The sequence below is a fragment of the Daktulosphaira vitifoliae genome, unplaced genomic scaffold, assembly GCF_025091365.1.
Source record: "Daktulosphaira vitifoliae isolate Bord-2020 unplaced genomic scaffold, ASM2509136v1 Scaffold_2, whole genome shotgun sequence".
Lineage (NCBI taxonomy): Eukaryota > Metazoa > Arthropoda > Insecta > Hemiptera > Phylloxeridae > Daktulosphaira > Daktulosphaira vitifoliae.
The window spans coordinates 17,730,177-17,747,994 of record NW_026099573.1 but is presented as its reverse complement, the minus strand read 5'-3'; the positions used below and the strand labels follow the sequence as shown (position 1 = coordinate 17,747,994).

At 25.5% G+C, this 17,818-nt stretch overlaps 1 protein-coding gene across 24 annotated transcripts in view; it reads right to left on the bottom strand.

The window, feature by feature from the left end:
• The window catches only part of LOC126898537 (twitchin), an 84,728-nt gene that overhangs the window by 57,599 nt on the left and 9,311 nt on the right, over positions 1-17,818 (bottom strand). For 15 of the 24 annotated variants that reach the window (XM_050672651.1, XM_050672653.1, XM_050672655.1 and 12 more), the window contains exons 2-26: positions 15,486-15,927; positions 10,230-10,251; positions 9,637-9,799; positions 9,407-9,548; positions 8,229-8,364; positions 7,956-8,159; positions 7,142-7,443; positions 6,608-6,828; positions 6,242-6,553; positions 6,060-6,150; positions 5,807-5,979; positions 5,547-5,720; positions 3,884-3,963; positions 3,632-3,798; positions 3,531-3,562; positions 3,409-3,465; positions 3,123-3,191; positions 2,985-3,047; positions 1,930-2,016; positions 1,788-1,844; positions 1,562-1,639; positions 1,363-1,437; positions 1,030-1,113; positions 880-966; positions 726-794 (exon numbers count right to left, since the gene is read on the bottom strand). In XM_050672651.1, coding sequence (XP_050528608.1) covers positions 726-794; positions 880-966; positions 1,030-1,113; positions 1,363-1,437; positions 1,562-1,639; positions 1,788-1,844; positions 1,930-2,016; positions 2,985-3,047; positions 3,123-3,191; positions 3,409-3,465; positions 3,531-3,562; positions 3,632-3,798; positions 3,884-3,963; positions 5,547-5,720; positions 5,807-5,979; positions 6,060-6,150; positions 6,242-6,553; positions 6,608-6,828; positions 7,142-7,443; positions 7,956-8,159; positions 8,229-8,364; positions 9,407-9,548; positions 9,637-9,799; positions 10,230-10,251; positions 15,486-15,798 — 3,258 coding nt within the window. In that variant the 5' untranslated portion in view covers positions 15,799-15,927. Of the gene's footprint in view, positions 1-725; positions 795-879; positions 967-1,029; positions 1,114-1,362; positions 1,438-1,561; positions 1,640-1,787; positions 1,845-1,929; positions 2,017-2,984; positions 3,048-3,122; positions 3,192-3,274; positions 3,332-3,408; positions 3,466-3,530; positions 3,563-3,631; positions 3,799-3,883; positions 3,964-5,546; positions 5,721-5,806; positions 5,980-6,059; positions 6,151-6,241; positions 6,554-6,607; positions 6,829-7,141; positions 7,444-7,955; positions 8,160-8,228; positions 8,365-9,406; positions 9,549-9,636; positions 9,800-10,229; positions 10,252-15,485; positions 15,928-17,818 lie in introns of all 24 variants that reach the window. The other 9 variants (XM_050672670.1, XM_050672675.1, XM_050672674.1 and 6 more) reach the window with 5 other exon arrangements.

Here is a 17,818-nt window from a genome sequence, read left to right as displayed (position 1 = left end):
TTTAAACCATATATTGTGTGATATAATAAAGATACTTCCCCTCAATTTTTCATGAAAATTTTATTTATTTTTTTGAACCATATTTAATATTAAGTTTATTGAAAGAAAATTATTTCTAAATGTAGATTTTACGGGTAAATTTCGAAATTTAAATGAGAAAGTATTAGTATTATTTTTTTACTATTAAATGGGGAAAGTTGTATATAAAGTGTTAACTTTTCTATAACCAGTTTTATATACATGTTTATAATATTTTTTGAGTTAATATAATTCTTAGTTATAGGTGAGGGAAGTATGTAACACAGAAGAATTCATAACTGTGTGTTATGGTAAAAAACAACGTGTTTCTAAACTACGTGTCTACTTCACTCCTCAACTTTTCTATATCTTTAAATGCTTATATATCAAAAAGTACTAATACAAAAACAGTTATCGACTAGTCATATTGTTTTTTAGACCATTCTTAATTTAATAGTTAAAACATTAGTAGGTTCTTATTTAACTATCAAAAGTTGTCCTTAAAATCTACCCTTAGAAATTATTTTTTTTTACAATAACTTGATGTTTACTATGGTTTATAAAAATAAGTCTAATTTTAATCTCTACATTTCATCAAAAAATCATTATTTAACCAAAATAATGGGCGGGGGGGGGTAGTATCCTCAATAATTTGTACTATATATTTATAATTTTGAACGTTCAAGTATATTAAATTAAATACGCACTTTTACTGAGGGTCTTTTCTTAGCTTCTGGCTTACTTGTTTCTATAGTTTCCGTAGTCTTACTATTAGTCTAAATACATATACAAATAACTATAAACTACTAAAACTAAATAATATGTACAGTAGAATTATGTAGTATTTACAGCTTAACCTACTTTTATAGAACTTTTTCTTTTTAATGGCGTTTCCTGAATACTTGTATCAGGAGAAGAAGAGTAACCATTATTATCATCCACATTTTTCTAAAGATAGCAATCAGAGGAATAAATAGAAAAGGCAAAATTAATATTTACATCATAACTTACATTTGTTCTAGGTTTCTCATAGGCATTTTCATCTACTTCCATAGCATCTTCGTGATTATTTATATTATTTTTGTTAGAAGTTTTCTAAATTATTGTAAAACAAATGGTAAAAATGAAGATGGAAACGTAATAGATTAAGATTTATTTTAAGTTTAAAGATTTTTAATATTTTTTATAAAATTTTAAGTGTAAAAGAGTTATGAAATCATAAAATTAATGAAGACTATTAAAAATGTATTTCGAAAATATTTTAGACTATTTTACTTATTCAATTAATCTATAAAAATGGGTTCATATTATTTTGTATATAATAGTAAATAGTCTAACACGTACCTTTGTAAATGAAGACCTACGAGATTCCGGTACTATCTCCTCCTCCGTTTCTATTGTTTCAGTTTCGGTTTTTTTCTAAAATTTACAAGGAAAGCACAGAAATTATGTATCTACAACGTACTTTTTACTGTGGGCCATTAATATAAATGGAAAAATATATACAATTACAAGTTTATTTTTACATTGATTCCTCACTTACTTTAAGTACGGATGACCGACGGAATCCTGGGATTATTTCTTCTTCATTCGATGCTTCACTATCGTAGTCTATTTTTTTCTAAATTCACATAAGCATAGCACAAACACAAAATATATTTACAATGTGCTCTATATACTAATCAAAATTCCTACTTTACTTATTTTTTAAACATAAATATAAAATAATGGAATCAATCAAATCGCAATGATAATTTAACTATACATACTTTTATGATCTTCTTCTTTTCTCCAGTTTTACTATCAGTTGTATCTTTGGTTGTTTTCTAAATAGTTTATTAAGTATTTTAATACATCATATTATTTTCAACAATTTTTTATTTGTTAATTTATTTTTATATTTTTAATTACTTTAAGTACTGACGATCGGCGTTTTTCTTGAACTTTATTTTCATTTTCTTCTTGTGTTGTTGTTTCATTTTGTTCTTTATCTGTTTTCTGCAGAACAAAAATATTTACCACTTGAAATATAAAATAAATCGGCTATGTAAAAATTTTACAAAATTTGTTCATGGTTATTTTTAAGATGTTTTTAACCTGTGCTCTATGATTTAAGCATAATTATAAAAAAATAATAATTTTTAAAATAGTTTCTTTTCTATTCTGATAAATTTAACTGAGCAAGTACATCTTTATTTTTTTCGGATTGATAATTAATAATTGAGGTTCAAAGTTATATTCATTTTACCGATGTGATCTAAGGTAAGGATATTAAGTTTTATTTTATAAAAGTAAGGATAAGAGTAAAAGTAAATAAAATGACTACAAAATCAGCCATTTTTACCGAAAATTATATAATTTTTGGAATATTTAGCCGATAATTTCTAAAAATGTATTTTTCGTATAGTTTTCCTTTTTTATCTTAAAATAAATTGTATTAGCTTTAATTTGACGTAATTTTAAAAGGATCAGGTTTTTTCAGAACATTTACAAAAATAGAAAAAAATAATGTTGATATGATTTTACACTGTAAAAAAGTTATTAATTAAATTTTCAAAAAAGTGTGTCCACGGCAAAATTAATGTCAAGAGTGTTACTAATAAAAAATTCTCAATAATCCGTTAAGTTTTCAAAAATTAATTTCAGTATAAAATAAAAACTAAAAATATCATCTTTGATTGTTTTATAACAAATGTAATTTTTCTTTATTACTGAAATTGAAGGAAATTGCTTAAAACTATGGTACCGATGGCTTCAATTAGATACGTCAAATTGAAGCAATCTCAAAATGTATACGTTTCATAATATTTTAATGTATCGTTAAGCAAAATTGTTCCAGTAGGAGTAGAGTATTTTTGTGAATTGTACCAAAAAAAAAAAAAAAACGAGTATAACTAGTAGCTTCTCAACTACGAATTGAAGCTAAAATGAATTAAAAAGTATAATATTAAAAAAAGAAAAAGTACTTTTAAAATTGATGATCGTCTCTTTTCTTTTTCTTCTGTTGTAGATGTCATCTCGGTAGTCTTCTATAATAAAATAAAAACACAAATGATTCAAAAAAAACTTCATAATAGTTTAAATCTATGATTGAAAAGTATTACCTTTATGATAGAAGCCCTTCGTTTTTCTTCCGGAGGAGTATCTTCATTTTCTTCAGTTTCCACGGTTTTCTAGTAAAATAATACTAATTGAGTTAAATTGTGCTTACAGTTAGTTAATAAATACATAAAAGTATTTATATATATATATATACTTTAGTAGTTGTAACTGATGACTTTCTTTTTGTTGTTTTTTCTTTTGTTTCCTCTTTCTAAAAAAATTNCATTGAGTTAAATTGTGCTTACAGTTAGTTAATAAATACATAAAAGTATTTATATATATATATACTTTAGTAGTTGTAACTGATGACTTTCTTTTTGTTGTTTTTTCTTTTGTTTCCTCTTTCTAAAAAAATTATTAAGTATTAAAAATATGTACGACTATTGAAAACCATATAATAAGTATTTTACCTTTTCTTCTTCCTCGTCAACCTCCATTTTTTCTAGAGAAACAAAAATTATTATATGCAATATAAAATTAAAAAATTATTTGGCTTATTTAAACATGTTACCTGAGATATCAAGTTCAGCATATGATTCGTCACTTCCTAAAGTATTTCTGAATACAATTCGATATCTTCCACTGTGTGACAACTTAGCTTTGCTGATTACTAGGGTTGCTCGTTTACCATCAAAACTGATAGTTGTATCCGAAGACTCTCTTACTACAACCGAGTTTCTAATTTTCATTAAAACATAATTTAAAATTTATCAATACATAGTTTATACATATAAATATTTATTCGATCATTTAGACTACTTACTTGTACCATGTGACGGTGACTTTTTTGTCAATTTTCGTTAAAGTAGAAACAAATTCTACTCTTTCTCCTACTTCAGCGCTCTTTTTCAGAAATAAAAACATTTAAATTAGATTGTGGTAAAAGTTTTAATCCCATTTAGATATATTTCAAATTAGTTACTCACTAAAATCAATTTCAAATTCATGATTATATCAGCAACTTTATACATTGCGGTTATTCGACATAACTATTTTCCATCTTCGTAAGCGTTATATTAAAGTAAAATCTCATAGTATTATGTAATAAATGTCACAGCGATTGAACCAAAGTATCAGAAAGCACAACTTTATAATTTGTTAGATTAAGCGTAAGATATTATACAATATTATATTCTATATTGTAACATAAAAGAAATCATTTTAATATTTTCCATAAAGTGAGTTGTTACTAAATTTTGAATGATTGAATAGGAATTTAGCAGTGACCATATTGTGTTTTTCAAGTATGATGGAAAAATAATACTAATTGTCGATTTCTGGTCAAATATTGTAATATTTACGTAAAAAATAATAATTTATAAAAGAGGATTATGAGTTATAAAATAAATATAATTTTACAACAAAATAGTTTACCATAATAAATAAACGACACGTAGTTTTATGATTTTAAATAAAGTGAATAGTGTTATTTACAATTTCATTTGGTGTTGTCAACAATTTTACTTAATGTGATAGTGAATATTATTCAATAATTCAAATTGCATCGTAAAATATTTAAAAAATCAATTGAAAAAATTTGGAATTTTCGGGGTGAAGAACTGTTATTTTTTTTTTTAGCAAAATAGCATTAATAAACAACTATAAAGTAGAATTTAAAAAATAACCCTTTTATCGACAAATGTTAATTTTTAATATTCTGACATATGATCAGCAAGTAACATAACTATTATTTGTTAATGAAAAAGAACATGGCTTTTTTGTCTTTCTAAACTTTTTCGTGTATCTAGGCAACTATTTTTTTAATCTAATAGTTAAATAATTTGAATAAATTAAAATGATTTAAATAAACCACCATTGGTGGACCAATTGATAAACTAAATATAGCACTAAAATTAAATGGAAAATGACGCCACGGAAGGTTTAAAATCTAGAAATGAAGTATGTAATGAAGCGGAGAAAATGAGATACGTACCAAATAAAGATTTAGAATTCAAAAGCAGAATGATTCTAGATGAGTTAAAAAAAGATCAGGATAAAAATCCGGAAGTAGATGACTGGACAATGTACGATGGTCAGTATCCTCGTATAGGCCCAGCAATGTTTATCAGAAATAAGTCAAAAGATAACAAAGAATAGACGACAATAAATTTTTGTTCATTCATATAAAGAATATAAAAATATTTTTTCTAAAAATAACTTTTAATCCCTATGAACTTATTATAATATACATTATTTTTAATTTACCTGTTATTCAAACTGGTGAAATTTGATTTTATAATATTTTATATCTTAGTATAAGTGACTTAAGGTAAAAGGAAAATATAAGATTTTTAAAAAACTAGTTAAATATATCATTAAAATGTTGTTTAGGTTATGGATGGTTTAGTTTTTGATAATGAATTTAATGTTAATCATTAAAACACTCATTAAAACAACCATACGATTCTCGAAACAGATATACTCACAATCGGTTGAAGTTTTTGACCAATCGTTGGTTTTTCTTCTTTATCTTCAGTAACTTCTTTGACTTCTATTGGGGTAGATACAACTTCACCTTTTTCATTCTTGGCAATTAAATTATATAAACCCTTATCAGTAGAAGAAGCGTTGTTTACTTCCAACTGGACCAAATATTCTCCCTAGAATATATAAAATCATTAATGCACAAAAATTCTTACAAATAATTACATTAATTTTTATAAAATCGTATGTGCTAAATTTTTACATCTTTCACGCGTTCGATTTTTGTACGCCTTGAAACGTTGTCCTTAATAATAGTGTTGTCCTTCTTCCAGGTGCATTGGGGTTCAAATATGGACTGGATGCGACACTCAATGACAACGTTTTTAGTTTTTGATATCGTGACAACACGTGGGACTTCTTTGATCACAGGTATTACTAAAAATAATATTAGTAACAATATTAGGTTAATACAAAAATATTAGTTGTATATCGAAATTAACGTTTACATTACTCACTTTCAATATTGAGTGTTAAATTTGCATTCAGTTCACCATTCCCGTTTTTTATACTACATTTGTACAAACCAGTATCTTCCTTGCCTGGGTTCTGAGATAAATTCAGTCATCACATTATAGTATAAGTTTAAAGAGTTCAATAATATAAATTTTGATAATATAGTATTATAATAAACAAATACCTTAAGTTCTAAACAGATGTAATAAGAACCAGATTTTTCTTCAATTCTCCATGACAGTTTTGAACTTTGACATAGTACTTTGCCATCATGATACCACACTACGTCTGGTTTAGGATTAGCTTTTACCGTACAATCCATTACTATAAGTTTTCCATTTTCTTTTGATTGTATCCTAGGTTTCACCAAAAATGTTGGTGGATCACCTTCTGGTTCTGGTTCAGTCTCGATATTCAAATTCAAATTGGCATTACTTTCACCATGTTCATTTTGAACATTACACCTATAGGTACCACTATCAGGGCCAATTGGATCCTATATACACATATTTTTTTATAAATTATTGACAAAAATTTGATGAATTTTTACTTTTATAAGAAGAAGGACTTCATAAGTATTGTCCTCTCCATTCAGTTGCATTTTAATTTTTGATGTCTCGGTTACAACTTTAGTACCTTTGTACCATGTAACTTTGGGTTTAGGGTTAGCTGTACATTTACATCTGAGCGTTATAAGTGTTCCAGCTTCATTAGGAATAATTCTAGGTTTTTCGATAAACGATGGTGCCATCCCAGAACCTGCATCGCTACCTGGAATCATAATTGAAACAAAATATGTTAAATGTTTTAAATAATTATGTGTTGCCAAATATGTAAAAAACAACATTCACTACCTACCGAACAACTGTTCTATAAATAATTCATAGTACATAAATGTATTAAATATGATAAAAAATTATAAATAATTTAAGTATAAATCATTGGTTTGTTATATAATAGCATGCGCAGGGTATTTAAGTGTAGAATGGGCAAATTTAGGTTCAATATTTGATTTGATGTAGCATGGAGCTTGGTGCAAAACTTTTGATGCAAAACTTTTTTTTTGAGGGAGCGGCATAACTACCTTGGAAGTTTAATGATATATTTGCGTTGCTTTCGCCATACAAGTTGCAAGCGTTACAGCGATAATTTCCACCGTCTTCTCTTGTTGGGTTTGTGATTTCTAATCTAAGTAAAAACAGATCTTTGCCAACTATCTTTTTTGACATTTTAATTTTTTCGGAATCCGACATAAGTTTTGTACTATGAAACCAATTAATTTCAGGAATAGGATTTGCTTCTAATTCACATTCCATTACTAGAACATCACCTTCTTGATGAATTATTGGCTTTTTTGGAAATCTTGGTTGTTTTCCTTCTGGTAACCTATTGTATAAAATGTCAATATATTATTAAAGTTTTCGTAGGTTTTTTTATACAAATTTAATCTTAAATTAAATCTTCCATCCTATTATAAAAATAATAAAAAAAAATTAATTAGATAATTGAAAATTAATTTGGGCGAAATTATTTCCTGGTAAATAAACGAAGAAATGAATAACTATATAATATACTATATTATGACTTTTACCTGATTTGATTTTAATTAAATTTTATTAGCGTATTTTAAGTGTTGAAACTTTGGTTAAGGGTCGATTATTTTTTTAGTAATACTTGTTTTTTTTAATTATCTATCAGTATTCAATTTCAAGACTAGTGTTTAAAATGAGGATTCTATTCTGTATTATGATGACTAGGACTGTCAATAAAAAATGTTTGTGCAATTCAAAAATTTAAATGTTTGAAATATCCACCCAAATATTAACGTGTCAATGAAATATTTAAAAATTATAATTATTTAATAATTTAATTATAATTATTATTTATTTATTGCTTACTTGAGATCACCAGCTTCTTCATTTAGATTCAGTATTGCTGTAGCGATACATTTACCATGAACGTTGATCGCTTCGGCTCTATACTCACCACTATCTGATACAGTAGGGTTTTTTATTTCCATCTTAGCCAAATAGTACAGTTTTTGATCTACATCAAGCGAAGAGGAATACCTATTACCCGATATGGATTTTTTGCCATAATACCTGTAAATAATAATATATATATAAATAAATTTTAAACAGTTCTTTAATTATTAAAAATTAATTACTTACCATTTGACTAATGGTTTTGGATCTCCTACCAGACGACATTCTATAATAACAATACTACCATCTTCAGACTGTGTAATTATGGGTCTTTCGGTAAATGTGGGCTTAATCCCGTCATCAGGTACAGGGGCTTCGTCACCTAAAGCGAAAACTCACTAAAAGCCTAAAGCTCGACACGGTTTTACTTAATATTTAAAAAAACATCACTATAATAGTTTTAAATATAGTTGATGATTCTACTTAAATAGACTTAGTACTATTCTTACACTGATAATAAAAATCATCTTCCTAAAACTTATATTTTAAATATTTCCGACATCATTGTTCAAATAATGAAGGGTTTACTAATAAGGGAATTGCGCGCTATTTATATATTTACATACATTATTAATATATAATAAGAACACAGCAAACTATAAATCATTCAAAATAATTCGAGATGAACATTAAGCCTCTGATACACGCACAAACAAATATATTAAGTATAAACTAAAATAGAGATAAAAAAATAAATTCAAGATAATTGACACATCAAAAGCTAACACAATTTTTAATCATATAATAAGTGTAACTATTATTATTATTTTTTAATAATCCCAATTTTGTCATCTATATTTCACTTTAAATTCTAATTAATTTTTTCATAACAAAATAATAACCTAAAGATTTGAATTAATATAGGTTTTTAATTTTGGAGGTAATTCAATATTAACTAAATTTAAAAAGTGAAGAAAATTTATAATTAAATAAATTAATGTAAAAATAACATCAATTATTTGACAAAAAACTTGTAACATTTTTAATTTCTAGATTCACTACACACACAGACATACATAAATATAAATATACTTATTTAAAATACACTACAATTTGAGTAAACCACAAAAGAAAACATTTATTCATAACATTTAATGCATTCTAGATACTTTTTAATAAAGTTTAAAGAGCATTTAAGAAGGATACTTTCTATAAGATTATAACGAAAACAAACTACAGAAAAAACATATTTACAAGTCAATTTTTTGTCAAAGAAAATAAATAAAATTGTCAAATTACATAAAAATTTTTTTTCAATTTGTACTACATAAACAATAAACAGACAAATCTTGGAACAGTATATACATGACTACGTATCAAAAAGAAAAATAAATAAAACAATATATATATAAATGAATACTAACTGTCAAAATTAAGACTGATTGTAGCGTTGCTTTCGCCCAACTCGTTTTTTGCTGTAACTTTATATTTTCCAGCATCTTCGACGGTGACATTTCTTATTTCTAGAGTTGCTAAATAGGAATGTCCATCTTTATCTACATATTGCTGTATATAAAATGTTTTATTTTAATTTAATGATCAAAATTTTGTATATAAATTAAATTATATTAAGCTAAATGCATTTTATATTTACCTTATGTCTAGGTGAATCAATTACGGGTTTTCCGTCATGAACCCAAGAAATTATTGGACGTGGATCTGACTGTATAGTGCACTCAAATAAAAGTCTTTTTCCTTCGTCTTCTTGCTTAATAGATGGTTTTTTAGAAAATGTTGGTGCTATACCATCAATTTGTCTATGAATAAAATTAAAATAATATATAAATACAATAATAATAATAGTAAATTTATTTCATCAAATATAATAAAAAATTACAAACAACATAAATAACATAAAAATAAAAGATCTGATACCACACCAATAAACATAACTCGTGTTTGGAGTGGATGAATTAAATATTTCAATATACTTAAAATATAATTTTTGATATTTATAAAATAAATTTTAGTTTATAATGACAGTAAACTTACAATAAAATAAAATAGTAAGTAACTATGAAAGAAAGAGAAAGAAATATATATATGATAATCTAAATATTAATGTGATCAATAATTAAAGTTTTTTGCCTTCTCAAATACGAAAACATTACATTAATATGATATCTGAATTGAAATAAAAATTTTATTTTATAATAACTAACAATAATTTGCAATATTGTTACTCACTTTTCATGAGGTTCATCAGCAGCTGAAAACCAAACATTTTAAGAATTAGTAAAATAAGTTTAAAAATTAATAAAATTAAAGGTTGGATTAAAATAATTCTTTTTTTGTTTAACGTTACCTTATCTAATTTTAATGTTTTTTTTTTTTGTATAAACTTTAATGTTATTCGGAATTTAAACGTTATACAATTTTTATGCTTAATATTAAAACGTTGTTAAATTTTTTTCGATTATTGTTTTAACTTTATTAAGTTTTGGAATTTAACGTTATAAGGTTTCTAAACATAATTCTCTGCCAAAAACAGTTTTTTTATGGTAAAATGACTATTTTTTTTTACGTGCTTTTTTTTAAATATAACGTTTGAAAAAAATTTATTTATGTTTTAATAAAAATTATTCTATGTTTTAAGTTGTATTATGTTTAATGATATTTTACGTTAATTGATATCACATATTTTTGGTTTTATGATTATATTATGACAAAAATTTTCGTTTAAAAACTATAAAAACGTTTTTCATAATGTTTTCTTTTTGAATAAAATTCTAACTTTTATTATCTTACAACTAAGTAAATTTCTATATTACTTTAAAATTTGTAAGTTAAAGTAAATAACAAAATTTTATTTATCCAGATTTTCAACTATAAATATTCTATAATAAAATAGGATGAATGTGAAGGTTTACACCGATGATAAAAATAAACGGATAGAACTCATAAATTTTTAGGCTAGTTTTTTTCCTATAGAATATTATATAATAAAAGATAAAATCGTCAATTGAAATAATAAATATACATAAAGAGTATACTCATATAATTTTATAAGTAAAACCTCCTCATATAGTTAATAATTTTCAACTATATCTTATAGCTAATCTCAAGCATAAATTATGTAGACTATTTTTAAAATATTTTTCTTATGAAATTTTGGCCTTAACGATATTTTTAAGTTATGTGTTATGATAGTAATCGTTAATAGGAATATTTAAAGTAAACAATTATATTATTCTTATCTATTGGAAATAAAATTAGTTTATAACTATAATAATTTTAATAACTAAAATGCTGAGAAAACACATATTTCTATGTGGTTCAACGATTTGTAAATCGGTCCAAAATATCCGTCAATGGAGCATTAAGCAAAATGAAATGGAAATGTTTAAAAAAAGATTAGTGGCCGAAGACGTTTGTCGTGAGTTTAATCTAACTACTGATCAGCTGACAGACGTATTTCGCCGCATGACTACATCAATAAATTTAGGGTTGTCCGAAAAAACGCGAGAGAAATCGACAGTAAAATGTTGGAATACGTATATTGATACCATGCCAACTGGCCGTGAAATAGGGACATTTTTGATAATAGAATTAGGAAGTTTGGAAAATCGGAATATATTATTAACCCTATCAGAAAATAATCAAACTGGATTATATCAACGAGTATTAAACAAACATTCTTCTTCATACTCAGTAGAAAGTTATTTAAAAACTGCTCCCGGGTCTCACTTGTTTGATAATGCTGCTGAACGCATGGCAAATTTTGCCAAGCGCCTTGACGTTTATGATGCAGGGCTTCCATTAATTTTGACATTCAGTTTTCCCACTGAACATACTACCTTAGACTCAGCCACTTTGGTCGAATGGACTAAAGGTTTCAAGTGTCCTGATGTAGTGGGTAAAGATGTAGTAGCTATAATGCGTGATTCTCTTCGACGGACTGGGATAGTTACAGATGTCGTTGGAGTGTTAAACAATTCTACGGGAACTCTTATGTCGAGCTTAGTAGATGAGCCTGCTACTCGAATGGCAGTAATTATAAGTAATGGTAGTAACTGTTGTTATGTTGAAAAATCCATCAATATTGATTCGCTTCAAGGGACGTCAAATTCAGAAAATTGTTTAATAAATACAGAGTGGGGAGCTTTAGGAGAAAATGGTTCACTTAATGATATCTTAACCAAATATGACATACATTTGAATAAACATTCGGTTAGACCTGGGAAGCAAATTTTCGAAAAAATGGTCTCAGGCAATTATTTTTATAAATATAATAAAAAGTTATAACATTATTTATAACTATTTTTAAAAGACTGAAATATAAAATAATAAGTTTAATTCATTCACATTGTAAAAAAATTTAAAAAAAAGAGCTTTTCATGAAATTTTCCCATAAGCTAATAATATTTATTTAAAAGAGATTTTTCGATGTATTAGGTATGTATATGGGAGAGCTAGTACGATTAGTGACTTTAAAAATGGCTAAAGAAAAAGCTTTGTTTAATGGTAATATTAACCGGTTCATGGAAACTCCATACAAATTGAAATTTGAGCATTTGTCAATGGCAGAATCAAATAGATCGGGTATATTCCATGGAGCTCGAGATGTGTTAGTCGATATTTTAGGAGTAATCAATCCATCAGAAATAGATTGTGCACTTTTTCGTTACGCTTGTGAATGTGTCACCGTACGATCCGCTCATTTGGTTGCTGCCGGTGTGGCCAGCCTTTTACAGCGTTTAAAGCGAACAGAACGGACTGTCATTGCAGTTGATGGAAATGTATTTAGAAAACATCATAAGTACTCTCAAATAATGGGAAGAAAAGCTAAACAGTTGACTGAAGGACTTTTCCCATTTGACCTACGACTCCCTGAACATGGAAGTGTATTAGGAGCAGCTATTGTTGCTGCTAATTTACCATTAAATAAAAAAATGAATAGGATAACATAATTTTTTTTTCTAAAATCAAACGGACCTCTCTACAAAATGTTGAAATAATGTATATATTTTTCTATCAATACAATAGATTAAAACTTATATTTGGCTTTAATAGAAATTTTAATGTACATATTTAATTACAAAAGTTTTGTTAGTACAAATTATTGTAATTGTATTTGCTAAAAATTAAATTGAAGGTCAAAATTGAATTTTACATCATAAGACGTATTTATAACAATTAAAAAATTGTGTTAAATGTTGAATACTATAAAAAATAAATTTTATCGTTTTATTATTTTTTATCCTAAAAATAACAATGTTTTAATTTTAACAAAATTAACATATTAAACAATTTTAATTTCTTTTCTAGCTTTGTAAAAATATCGTTAATCCTCAGTTTTCTTCATAAACTTTATTGAAATAAATTATTAAAAAAAACCCAGCACAGGGGAGTCGCGGCACAGTCGTGACGTGGCATAGATGGATCAAGTATCAATGATATCTGACAGTGATTAAAATCACTATCAAAAAAAAAACGCTTCGATGCAAATCTTTAGATAGTGTTTAATCTTAAAAAATTGGTGGATTATATCAAAAGCTACATGATCTGCTAGTTCCTTATTAACATCCTGATTAAGATAAAGTATGTCGAATGAAAAAGGGATTATTAAAAAATATTATTTCTCATAAAATATTGTATTGATCAATACACTTTTCAATAAATTATAGCATTATAAAGTTAAAAATGTAAAAAATAAAATTGAGAATTTTCACAAAATAATAGCATTTGGTAGCCATTTTCACCATGAAGACAAAATAAAGTCCGAAATTTTTTTTTTACATAATAAAGTAGATTACATTAGCTTTAATTTAAGATATATATAAAAGTGTCAGACTTTCCGGAACACTTTCAAAATTTAAGTTGAAAAAGTAAATTTTTTGTGAAAAAGTTGTCATTTTGAATCCCCCCCTGTAGGCTGGTAAAAAGTCAGATTTATAAAAAAAATATACCAAATGATAGGTAAAGACATCATGCATCTACAAAAAAAAGAATTATATTGATCCATACATCTTTCGAGAAGTTATAGCATTATAAAGTTAAAAATATAAAAAAGAATTTTTTTACAAAAATCGTATTTTTTTTATTAAGTTTAATGTCTGTTTTCACCATGAAGATAAAATAAAGTCCGAAATTTTTTTTTACCATTATAAAGTATATTACATTAGCTTTAATTTAAGATATATATAAAAGTGTCAGACCTTCCGGAACACTTTCAAAAGTTACGTTGAAAAAGTTCTACTTTCTATATGCATTTTTATGTTTTGAATCCCCCCTGTATTTAGGGAAATGGTCCGATTTAAAAAAACAGTATGTCGAATGAAAGATCTATATAAATACTACTTCTCATAAAAAAATTGTAATGATTCATACATTTTTCAAAAAGTTATAGCATAATAAAGTTAAAAATGGAAAATACAAAATCGAAAATTTTCACACAAAAATAGCATTCGGTAGCCATTTTCACCATGAAGATAAGATAAAGTCCGAAATTTTTTTTTTTCATGATAAAGCATATTACATTAGCTTTAATTTAAGATATATATAAAAGTGTCAGACCTTCCGGAACATTTTCAAAATTTAAGTTAAAAAAATTAATTTTTTGTGAAAAAGTTGTCATTTTAAATCCCCCCTTGTGGGCAGGTTAAGGGTTAAATTTATGAAAAAAATATACCAAATGAAAGGTAATGATATTATGCATCTATATAAAAAAGAATTATATTGATATGTTCATTTTTGAAAAAGTTATGGCACTTTTAAGTAAAAAAAATTGAAAAAATTTCGAAAATTAGCGATTTTTAAATTTGTAATTTTTTTGAAGGTTTCCCCCATTTACGGGGAACGAGGGAATTTTTTTCAATTTTTAAGGGTAATGTCTTCGACTAGATACGATTTGTGATCTTTTGACGTATCATTGAAAGAAATCGGTTCGGTGAGAGCTGAGAAAAAGTGGTAACAGACACAAAAAAAAAAAAAACACATCTTAGTAAAACCAATACCTTCTCAGCTTCGCATCGAAACTAAAATAATCATGTATTTAATTTATAAATTTAAATGTGTCATTTGTATTACATGTAATATGCTTAAAAAGAATCATTATAAATGATGATTTGGTGTAATCATTTTATTTTAGTACATAAGTTCAATTATTTAATTGAAGCTAGTATAATATATTAATCACTACGATAATGTCACACTGTGAGTGCAAAAGGGTGTGTTACTTTGTTTTTAGTGTATATATAAAGTTCAAGTTAAAATTATATAAGTTATTTGCATATTTAGATAAAGAATAATACATTATATTGAAGTATATAAAAATATCATAAATTTTAAAATAATTTCATTCAAAGTACGATAAGCTAAGATGACCATTAATTAGTCATATTTTACTAAGCATTTAGTGAAAGATAACAAAATTGATTATATTTTATAACAAATATTTCACTGATATTTAAAGAATTTTGGTAAATTTCATGTGTTACTCACGGCTAAAATTCAGGTTTATTGATGCTGATACTTCTCCCATCTTATTTTTAGCTTTAACTTTGTATAGACCGGCATCCATTTCTACGACGTCTTCTAGTTCCAATATTACAGTATACGTATTGGTTCCTATGCTCTGGATTTTCATAATAGTCCTATGATCTTCCGTTAATTGGGTCTCTCCCCGAAACCATGATATTTCCGGTTTGGGACATCCTAATAATCTGCACTCAAAAATTAATCGATTACCCTCATCTTCTTGACGCAGTTGAGGTTTCTGCGTAAAGCTCGGAGCAAAATCATCGGCAACGCCCATGGCCTCCTTTTTCTATTTGCAATACAATGCTGTTTTTTTTATCTCAATTGCCGCAAACAAATTTGTTTAATTTTTTTAGTTTTAATAGATTAATTTCATACTTGGATTTATATCCTACATAATAAATATCTGAAAAAGAAATACAGGATATTGATTATAAATCATTATAATTAATTTAGTACTTTAAATAACATAAAATTAAATCAAATTTATTCATTATGCTTTCTCCTGCCATTATCTGTTAGCTATTTTCTAAAAAATGATTTATCAGTTTTGTCAATTTTACAGTAGATTAAATGCATATTAATGGTAGGTTTGGTTTGGTTTGATTAATCTAACCAAAGCTATCTTATGCAAATTTTAATTTTTGAAGATAAATATCATGCCTTCTCGATTAAATATTTTTTGGATTAATTAATCAAAAAAAGTAATAAATAATTAACGTTCTAGAAAAGTTATAATATAAGATCACTTTTTTTTTAAAAATCTCACGTTTATAAAATTTTATGCAATAGGCACAATTGTTATGTATAGGCGCAAAATAGACATTTTTAATAATTAATAATAAAGTTATAGTTTTTTAGTTTCACACTTATAGTTGTACTTAAACGTCATTTTTAGTATACTAAACGGATTATTTACCAATATAAAATTTTAAAAAAGTCCCCTAGAACAAAAAAAAATATTATAAATTTCTACATTTTAATATAAAATAAATTAGTTTTATCTTTTAAAAATATAGTTTTCAAAAGTAGTAAAGAAATTAAATAATTTGTTTTATATATATATTTAGTTTTCCAAAAGTAAAATATATATTTTATAAATCTTTTTTTCTTGGTCTTAATCCCAACTACTTGGGGTCGGTTATACATTAGATATATTATATGCATATTTTATAAATATTTAAAAAAATATCGCTCATGCTACTAAATTGGTATCATCAAACCAAAATACTTTTGTAGGTTATTTAGGTTATTTGTAGGTATTTAGAATTTATTTAGTATAACAAAAACACTAAATTTTTTTAATTACTTATAGATAATTCTATTTGTCTTATTTTTAAGGTAGTAAAAATACCAATAAGTTGATAAATATCTTTACGGGATTTATGTTGACCGCGACTAGATAATGTTGTTTATCATCGTTAATATATTATATTTGACTAATATAATATACAGCCAAATTTATAGAAGAACATTAAGAAGAAAATTCATTTAGGGTAGTACTACGCATTTTGTTTAGGGAATCATACGCACTTATTAAACATGGATTGTCATAGCTAATAATACTTCATATTATGAGTTGAAAATTATTTGATAATAATAATAAAAGTAAAAATTTAAAGAAATAATTTATAATTTTCCTTTATCTTGGGTTGAACCACACCAAGAAATCTTTATATACCAAAAGGAGTGAAAAGTACTTTGTTTCGTAAATTTTCTATGATGTTCTGTTCTATCAAATAGATCTATTTGATTGATGATTCTAAACTAAAAACATCACTGCGCTTATTTTTTAACTTAATAAAACATGAATATTTTCTTTTTTGAAAAAAATAAAATTTTGGAAAAAATACTTCAATTAAAAATCTATAAATTACTAAGTTCCCAACATTTGGACCAATACTTTGGATGTTATTATAATTTTAAATTAAAAACTAGAGTTGAAGCAAAGATGCTGTTATTTTTACCATTAATTATATTTCAGCCGCAATTCTACCAGCTAAGTACAAAAATATGAATATTTTCAAACTACTGATCCAAAAATTGGCTACCAACCAGTATCTAATTTTCTATTTTATACAAATGTTTAATACAAATGTTGACAATAAAAAGAATTAAATTGACATTCCCATAATATATAAGGGATGGACCTAAAAATTATTTTATAATAATAGATTAAAATACACGTAACTAACAAATTACAAAAAAAAAAATATTATTTTAAGAGAAATTTATTTAGCTAGCGTTAAAAGAATCGCTTTGTCTATAAACACATTTTTTTTTTTTTTTTTTTTTAA